We start from the raw sequence: 9,595 nt of genomic DNA on the forward strand, positions 1-9,595 counted from the left end.
TGCAAATAATGCTCATCTAAAAATGTGAAGGTTCACCCCTTTGTTGTTGACATCCCCGAGTACCCCTTTGTCTCATGTAAAAGCAGCAAAGGAGTGGAGAGGAACTCCTTGCTCCCCTCAATCAGTAAAATAGAAATCTGGACATATTTGCGCTCCAATTGGCCGCATTATACTAAACATCATGTGGGATTGTGGCCGAACGCCTGTCCAGTTCTATATAAAAATCTTATTTCTCTAATCTAAAAACTCTTTGGCAATGTTCTTAACTTTATCAAAAAATATTTCATCAAATATTTCATTAAAAATAATAAGAGAGATTAGATAAATTTAAAATACCAAATTGATCCTGTGTTGAATTTCAGCATATTGTTTGCCTTTGAACTCGCTGCTTTTCAACCATTTTATTATTTTCTTATTTAATCTTTCTTTCTTTCTTTCTCTCTTTCTTATTTAAAGAAAACATCACGTCTTACGTTGAAACACGTAGATTTTTGGTAATTTCTCGTTCGTTTCTGTAGATTTCAGTAGTTTTTAACCTGCAGTAGATTCGTCAGATAAATTCTGGTCACACTGGTTTGATCACGAAATTTTAAAATTGATACTAAAAATGTAAAGGAAGGTAGGTACTTACAATTTGGAAAAGTAAAGTACCCTAATAAATCCTAAGTCCCTAAATTTAATTGTCTTCAAACGTTTAACGTCGTAACATAACCTAATAGCTTTCTTTGTGAAAATGGACTCGAGGGATATTCCTTCACCAACATTATTTGTCGAGATACATAGCACTGAATTATACAAAAACAGAAAGAGCTGGAGGCAATATGACGATGAGACGAGCGAAAGTAGAAAAAAGTAAGCACACACTTGTATTCAAAATTTAAACTTGTTGATGTGTGATGATTTCTTCTAGATAAAATTAAATATAAACGTTTCTTTAAGTCTTCATTTCCCGAAAATTATGTATTAAATAAAAACGAGGAATTCTCAATGCGTTCACCTTCATTGCATAAAGTATTTCAATAAGAGAAATTAAATGTAAAGATAAAAAACCGTTGGAATTTAATCTTTTAAACCCAGAATTCTTACTTAATTTAATATAAATATAATAAGGAAATATAAATATAATAAGGAAATAATTTATTTTTAAATATTATGTCCTATTGTAAAAATTATTTTGACTAAATAATCTAGTTTTGGTAGAATGCTGACTATTTACATTATGTCCTGAATTTAATACCACAGCATAATGCCTTCAAACAATAAATTCTAATATACATCTTATTAGAAAATATAACATATATGGGTTTCAGTGTTTCATATATATCATAGAAGTAGACTAAAATTTTACAAATTACATGAATACAAATATATGAACTAAGCCACTCTTTTAAAACATCAATCAACCATTATTAGTTGAAAAACACATACATATTACTGCAACATATTGTAAAATCTCTTTATATAGTATACTAACAGACTCGGCCAATCCTTGCTATGGTTAAGGTTTTTGTTATATTACACAGTAGTAAACTATTCAAGGAAAACTCAGATTTCTGTTTTGTGATATTTTCTAATAGGCAAGTCTTATTGGGTTTCCTTCTGAGAATATTTAATATATTGAAAAGCGATAGGGTTTAATGTCACTCACTTATGTCAACACTGATCCAGAAAGATTTCATTACAACATACATTATCACAATGATCTAGACAATATTTATAGAAGAGTACTTTCGTTTTAATTCATCGTAATTCATATATAAGCTCTCCTTCAAATATATTCGTGACATCTTCAATCTGCACTAAAGTCAGTGACGTATGCAACCTTGCTACATCAGCCATTATGACTGCTTGATGATCATCACTTATCACTTATAAAATAAAACAAATTTCAGACAGAAACTAAACACAACATTTGAAGTGGATGAAGAAGATGATTTAAACGATGGACTTATTGAGACAATATTTGCAGGCTGTGGTATGTATCTATTTTGTCATTACACCAAATAATCCTAACATATCTAAAATGCACTATATATCATAGATAACGGGACTGTCCCTTTATCCAATTACGAGTCCCGGTGCCCCCGAAATGAACAGCGGGACGCAAAATTGCCTCTTTAAGAAACCGCGCGACAATTTTGAGCCGCAGAATATAACAAAGAGTTTCATTTATATTTGAAATTGTCACCAGCTATATTAAACCACATTTCTTCTTCTGAAAAATATTATTACTAAACATTTTGTGATTCGTAGCGTTTAAACCAACTTTTTCTAAATAATTAACTTATAATTTGAAGTAATTCGAATTAAGTTCTCCAAAGAGGAACCAATTCCTGGAGACAGCAATTCTTGAAAGCAACGCACTTGCCTTCTAGCAATGTGAGTGTCCATGTGCGGTATCACATAAAATCAGGTGAGCGTTCTGCCCGTTTGTTCTAGAAAAAAATCTAATTTAGAAAGTGCAGAACCACCAAAAGGTCGCCTCACAAGCAGGTGTAAGACAATTTCGTATAAGACTAAATTTTTTTTAGGTTCTGAAAAGGCGCCTGTCACAAATGCACCTCTCTGGGTACCGAACCTGTCCTTACAATGCACGGAGAGTGTCAATATCGGCCCTGCTGACACTGAAAATACTCAAATTGCTTTATTAATGGGACAGATGGAGAACGAGGATATTATATTATGTGATAGAGAAGGACAGAGCGAAGCTGAGTCACTGTTCACGGTAAAATATAGTGTGTATATATAAATAATACAATACAATTATTGCATAATTGGTTCGAAACTACTGGATCAATTTAAATGATTCTTACACCAAAAGAACCCTACGTTATCCCTGATAAATAGGCAATAATATATGTATTTTCAAAAACATTGGGGATTCTTACTTAACCTCCAAAGAGGTCAATCAAAAAAATCCTTATAACTTGCGCTGTGGAAACGTGTAGCGATCTACTGCAGTTGTGATTATTTTTATCTAATTTATTTTTAATTTACAAAAGAATTATAATAAATTTCAGCTGAACACCAATTCCGTAGCATTGGTGGATCCATTGCAAATTCAGAACTATGAATTTGATCAAGGTGACAACGTGGAGTATTATGCTTATTTGGGTATGATTTATTTTGTATATGATTTTTTTTACGTTCAATTTTTATAGGCCAAACGGCCGGGCGGTAACTAAAAACGACGCCCATGGGCACCTGGAACGCTGGGAGGTACCAGTGTTGCCAACGGTACGCTCTTTGAAGGCCCCTAAGCTGGTTCCACACAGAGGTGTTGTGAAAAAGCCAAACGTCAAGGTGGAGAGTATACGCTCGAAAACTTTGGCTTAGTCTATGGCAAGTGGTCATAGACAATTGTCATTAAAAAACAGATAATGAATTAAATTGACACAGTTTTTAACAGTTTAGTTAATTGAAATCCCAATTTGTAAGGTAACCGAGTTTTAATAAATAACGAATTATCAGGTACCTTTGAAGAGGCCAATGAGGGGTATGCGGTAGCTCTCGATGACGACTTTTTGGAGGTAGGCCGTAGTTGTGGACCCCAGAAAAAAATATATAATCCTGTATCTGTTTTTTTTTCTTTTGGCTACTGTATCTGTTTTTATTTTGAATAATAAATTGTTTAGGAAGACAAATCAGTGGACAGCTACAGTGCCTTCTGTCGCGAGGCACACCTCAAACCCCACTGCTCGGAGTTGGAGTTGTCATTCAATGAACGTGAGTATCGATGTCGAGTGTCGATTGTTGATGGGGAAGCCCCAAGATAAGGAATCCCCAAATGGTGTTTCAGCAAAGGTACTCGATGCAAATACGATCGCTCAGATGACGTCGACTGAACTTACCAAGAAAATACAAATGCACGCTAGAGCCCTGGCCTCATTGCTGAGAGAAACTAACGAAAGAACGGTATGTTCGTTCATCATGATGAAGAGGTTATCCTCCGAGCCGAGTAATTGTATTTATGCAGTGCATTGATTTGTTTCATGAATCCAAATAGAAGTTACGCCAATCCCTCATCAACGCTGATGAAGCACCCGTTGCGGAGTTCGTAGCTGGCTCCTTCCGCAACAATGCCTTATATGTCCACCTCCAATGCGGTTCAACATCCAGTTAAATACTACCTCGGAAATGTTTTTGTTATTTATTTTTTTAGTTATTTATTTTTTTTATTTTTTTAGTTATTTTTTATTTAAGTTATAATTTGCTGTCTCTGTCTCTTATAACCAATATAAGTAAGATAAAGAGAGACAGTATGTTATTAATTCCATTTGATTGGATTTCGTTTTAAAATGTAGAAATATAATAGATTTTTGCTATTTCTTCTTTGTTAGTAGTATACATATTTAGACTGATTATTTTAAAGTACGGTCAGCATAAATGATTTTGTGATTTTTTTTAATAGTAACTTTTTAATTTGAAATTTACTTTTTTGAACAAACTCCAAAAAACCTTGTGTTATATGATTAGATATGATAATACCTTGTGTATAAAATAAATAATTAAATAATAAATAAAAAAATTAGATTAATTAGATATATATCTAATTAATCTAAATAATAAAATTGCCAATTTTTTTTATATTCTACATATTTACTTTTTATAAGTTTGTTTTGCTGACGGTACATTGTTAATACGTTCCTTTTGTAAAATTAATTACAAAAATTTCTATAAAAAGGTCAAGTTGATCTCAAAGTAAGTATAAGTTTTGATTTTTATAAAGTTTTTTTGCAAACTGTTGTTTTATTTATAAAATCTTTTATTATAATTATTTTTTTTACACTATAAGCGCAGAGACAATTTGTAACACAAAATCACAATAATTCCTCTACATACTAATGGATGGCGCTATTCGTCGGAAAATTTAGTAAATAGTTCTTGCGAAATACGTTATCAAGACTATATGAATGTTGGGATCTTTTCACTCTTTATTTCCTATCCTTCGGGTGTTAGATATCACAGGAGATGCCCTTGCGCTAGCTGCAAAGGCACTTAAGGCAGAAAACGAGATTCCATTTAAAAAAACCCAATAATCCATGTCAATTAATTATTGTATATATAGCTTCTTGGATATTGGATAGATGTTTCAAAAAGCATCAAGGGCATAGAGCTTACACAACTTAATATTATTTTTAAGCAATCACTATTTGCAATTCCTTTCATGAATTTATTTTGCGAACAAGCAATACTGAATTGTATTATTTATTACAAATATAACACCTGCACATATATATGTAAAGAAACTTGCATGTTTCTTTATTGTATGCTAGGTGGCGTTTGCAGCCGTCGCGGTTGAAAGTTTGACAGAAGTAAAAAGTCAGTGTGATTGAAATCAATATTGTTTAGTTTTGAGGTTATTGTAAAAAGGGATTGATAATTATAAAAAATAGACTTTTAATGTCGTTTCTTTATTTTCAGGTAGGATATTGTTATTTAAGTTAAAGATAATGTAATTAGTATAATGTGTAAGTACTAAAATAAATATCTTTATTTTCAGAGAAACAAAATTGTTTATTTCGATTTATCAATTCCATATAAAATAAGATATACAATCTTATAAAACGACATTTCTAGTTAAATCGAGAAACATGGAGAAACTACTATTTAAATTTATAGTATTGGGGTCAACGGATGGAAAAACAAATGTGATATGCATAACCTCTATTGAGACACCAGATGGACGTGTATTTGAGATGCCAGATGAGTTAAAGCCTGTAAGTAAGCACACTGCTATATTATCTTCCAATGTATATACGAAGATCAAAAATTCACTTAAAAAAAGACATCAGTCACGCTCAGTCTGGATCTTTCTCTAAATATTGAGTTGAAAGAAATATATATGGATGAAGGTGAAAATATACAATTTGGTGAACAGTATTTAGATGAGATTAAAGGAGAGGCAATGTCCTCAAACAACAACTCTAATAACAATGCACCAGAGCAAAAAAATATTGGAAAAATTGCTGATAGATTTTTATTAGAAAAATTTTCAAATAAAACAATGAATGCTGACCAATGGATTAATGAGTTCGAGAGTGAATGTGGGAGATATGAAATTATACAGAGTGAAGAGAAAATTGAGATTTTAAAACATCTGCTAGAAAAACAGTGCCTAGATTGGTTGGTTGTAGTAGTATGTTAATAAAATTGACGGTGAATTCTGAATGGGTGGTATGGAGAAATAACTTTTGTGAAACATATAGAAATTAAGGTTGGTCCCAAGTTAAATGTGCATTTACGTTTAGATTTCAAGGTGGTTTGTTACTGGAATATGCAACCAAAAAGGAAAGACTGTTATTGGAAGTAAACAAACACATTGACAATGACAACAATAATCAATGGACATGTTTACCTTTTGGATTGAAGACTTCACCAGCGATTTTCCAAAGGATACTGAGCAACATTTTAAGAAAGTATAATCTTACTGATTTTGCAGTAAACTACATAGATGATATCTTAATTTTTTCTAAGAATTTTTCAGAGCATATTAATCATCTAACACAATTGTTAGAGGCTATAAAAAAGGAGGGTTTTAGACTAAAATTTACGAAATGCACATTTGCTTCAGATTCAGTAAAATATCTTGGTCATATAATACATAATAATACAATACGGCCAGTAAGGGATAATTTAGTATCAATAAAAGATTTCCCCATACCAAAGACTCAAAAAAATATTAGGCAATTTTTAGGTAAAATTAACTTCTATCATGAGTATATACCATACTCACAGCCAATCTTAGAAATATTTGATCAAAATTTGCCAATTAATATTCACACAGATGCATCTTTAGAAGGTATTGGGGCAGTGTTAAAGCAAACACAACCAAATGGAAAAAATAAGCCAGTGGCATACTTTTCAAAAAAATTAAATCAAGTGCAGAAGAAAAAAAAGGCAGTTTATTTAGAATGTTTAGCTATTAAAGAAGTGATAAGATACTGGCAATATTGGCTAATAGGTAAGTCGTTTACAGTATATACAGACCATAAACCATTGGAAATAATATAAAGTCTAGGACAGATGAAGAATTAGGAGATTTAACATATTACTTATCACAGTATGGCTTGGACGGCATCTTCCCAGGTCTACTAAGATGGAGTGGGAACGCAATAGTAGACTATCTTGTCTCTATCTTCCGAGCCTGTATTGCACATCGGTACATACCCTTGCAATGGAGGGAAGTAAAGATCATATTCATTCCGAAGCCGGGTAAGGAGGACTATACCCAAGCGAAATCCTTCAGGCCAATAAGCCTCACCTCCTTCTTCTTAAAAACGATGGAGAGGCTAGGAGACCTGGAGATACGCAGCCAGGTATCGCTATCCAAATTCCTACACCCGAATCAACATGCCTACAGCTCAGGTAAATCAACAGACTCATCACTCCACAACGTCGTGTCTCGCATTGGCAACTCTCTAAAGCTAAAGCAGTCAACCCTTGGTGCATTTATTGACATCGAAGGCGCCTTTGACAAAACTAACTTTACGAGTATAACCAGAGCACTGGGTAAATGTGGAGTACCATCAACCCTGATAGAATGGACAAACAACATGTTAAAACAACGAGCTATACAGTTCACCGTTAACTCCACAACACGAGGCATTGTCGGCAGAGGGTGTCCACAAGGCGGAGTCCTGTCGCCGCTATTGTGGAACCTAGTTGTAAACGAACTTATTACGGAACTAAATGCTGACAATCTTTATACAGTGGGTTATGCGGATGATATAGCTATTCTAATATCGGGTACCTTTGAAAGCACCTTATGCGACCTCATGAGAAAGGCTTTCAAAGTGATTGAGAGATGGTGCAACAAGCACGAGCTTTCCGTCAACCCCTCAAAAACAGAATTAATACTCTTCACAAACAAAAGAGTTCTTGGACCGTACAGACTACCAAAACTCTTCAACACAGAACTCATACTAAAGAATGAAATCAAGTACCTAGGTGTGATTCTGGATAGTAAACTGCTCTGGAACAAACACCTAGAACACAAACTTAACAAAGCAACGATCGCCTTTTATCAATGCAAAAAGATGATGGGCGTGAAATGGGGCTTATCGCCGAAGATAACTATATGGCTATACACTGCCATTATCAGGCCAATGCTGGTCTATGGAGCCCTAGTTTGGTGGCCAAGAACAGAGCTTCAAACGGCAATCACGAAACTCAGACGCTTCCAAAGGCTTGCCTTGTCCGCTGCTAGCGGTTGCATGAGAACTACACCAACTGCAGCAATGGAGATAGCCCTAGGAATCGTGCCTCTGGACCTACACATACAGCAGGAGGCACTAGCTGCCATCAGGCTTATGGTATTGGACCTGTGGGGAAAGAATCACTATAGTGCACACACACAGCGATTCTGAACAAGGCAATAGAGTACCAACCTCTTATAGCTGCACCATGTGACAGAATCACTAATCAACTTATTTTCAACAGGAACTATCACATACAATTGAGAGAAGAGGAACGTGATCAGTCTACCCTGAATGAGCTACGTATATATACAGATGGTTCAAAGACAGGGTGTGGCTCTGGCGCTGGTATATTCTCTCTTGATCTCAACATCAACATACACCTACCCCTAGGCACACAGAGCTCGATCTTTCAATGTGAATGTGTCGCCTTAACGGAGGCAGCCAGAGCCGTGCAGCGGTTAGGAGTTAATGACTTTTGCATTAAGCTCGTATCCGACAGTGCATCCGTGCTGATGGCGCTCGGAAACAAAAAGATAAACAGCAAACTAATACTGGAGTGTCATGAAGCACTGGAGGCTTTAACACTAACCAATAGGGTTACCTTGCAGTGGATAAAAGGACACAGTGGCTCTCTCGGCAATGATGCTGCCGACGAACTTGCGAGAAGAGGCTCCGGAATGACGCCGGATGGCCCGTATCCGCTCCTTCCCTTGCCCTTCTCGCTAGTTCGAACGTGGATTATCCGGAAATCCGTCGAAATCCAGAATCAACGATGGTCGCATAGTGCAGACTGCAGGCAGTCCAAAATGGCTCTGCCAGCAGTGAACCCACAACTGACTAAGCGACTTCTAAACCTAAACAGAACCGATCTCAAAACAATGATAGGGACAATAACGGGCCATTGTCTCCTTAATAAACATCTATTTGTCCTAGGCGCGACAGACAGCCCCATGTGCAGAGGCTGTTTCAGTGCAGAGGAATCAGTCACCCACGTAGTCCTGGAATGCGAGGCTGTGGCTAAACAACGTAAAGAAATCCTCGGAACAGTGAGGTTTCTCCGAGAAGCCTGTGAAGTGCCCAGGAGACTTCTGTGCTTCTGGAAGGAGCTGGGCTGGCTTAAGTAGCCAGGGCTTTACGCAAAACGGACCAATTTCGAGTCTAGTTGCGGAAACTGAGCCCACCTACCTTACCTTACCTTAATATAATAATACAGAACATACAGTTACTGGATTTGCACCAAAATACCTGATGGACGGTACAGATGTATCTTTATTGCCAAAGGAACTAAAAAGAGATAAATCAGAAATGGAATGGATTAAAGATAGGAAAACAGCATTAGAGAATACATTAAAATCACACAACTACAATAAACAAATATTTGATCAAAATAGAAC

General features: G+C 35.4%; 1 protein-coding gene across 1 annotated transcript; it reads left to right on the forward strand.

Annotated features, from left to right (window-relative positions):
- Nucleotides 1-540: 540 nt before the first annotated feature.
- Nucleotides 541-4,656, forward strand: LOC110993418. The gene is made up of 8 exons (XM_045634276.1): nucleotides 541-852; nucleotides 1,893-1,975; nucleotides 2,532-2,725; nucleotides 3,021-3,114; nucleotides 3,472-3,530; nucleotides 3,636-3,726; nucleotides 3,800-3,915; nucleotides 4,007-4,656. The coding sequence occupies exons 1-8, from the start codon at nucleotides 734-736 to the stop codon at nucleotides 4,121-4,123; spliced, it is 873 nt and encodes a 290-aa protein (XP_045490232.1). The 5' UTR covers nucleotides 541-733; the 3' UTR covers nucleotides 4,124-4,656.
- The last annotated feature ends 4,939 nt before the right edge of the window (nucleotides 4,657-9,595 follow it).

This window comes from Pieris rapae, chromosome Z, assembly GCF_905147795.1.
Source record: "Pieris rapae chromosome Z, ilPieRapa1.1, whole genome shotgun sequence".
Classification (NCBI taxonomy): Eukaryota; Metazoa; Arthropoda; class Insecta; order Lepidoptera; family Pieridae; genus Pieris; species Pieris rapae.

Coding starts and splice junctions, on each gene's coding strand:
- LOC110993418 (XM_045634276.1), top strand. CDS start 734: ATGGACTCGAGGGATATTCCTTCACCAACATTATTTGTCGAGATACAT. Junction 1,976..2,531: donor GACAATATTTGCAGGCTGTG/GTATGTATCTAT, acceptor AATTTTTTTTAG/GTTCTGAAAAGGCGCCTGTC. Junction 3,916..4,006: donor GAGAAACTAACGAAAGAACG/GTATGTTCGTTC, acceptor GAATCCAAATAG/AAGTTACGCCAATCCCTCAT.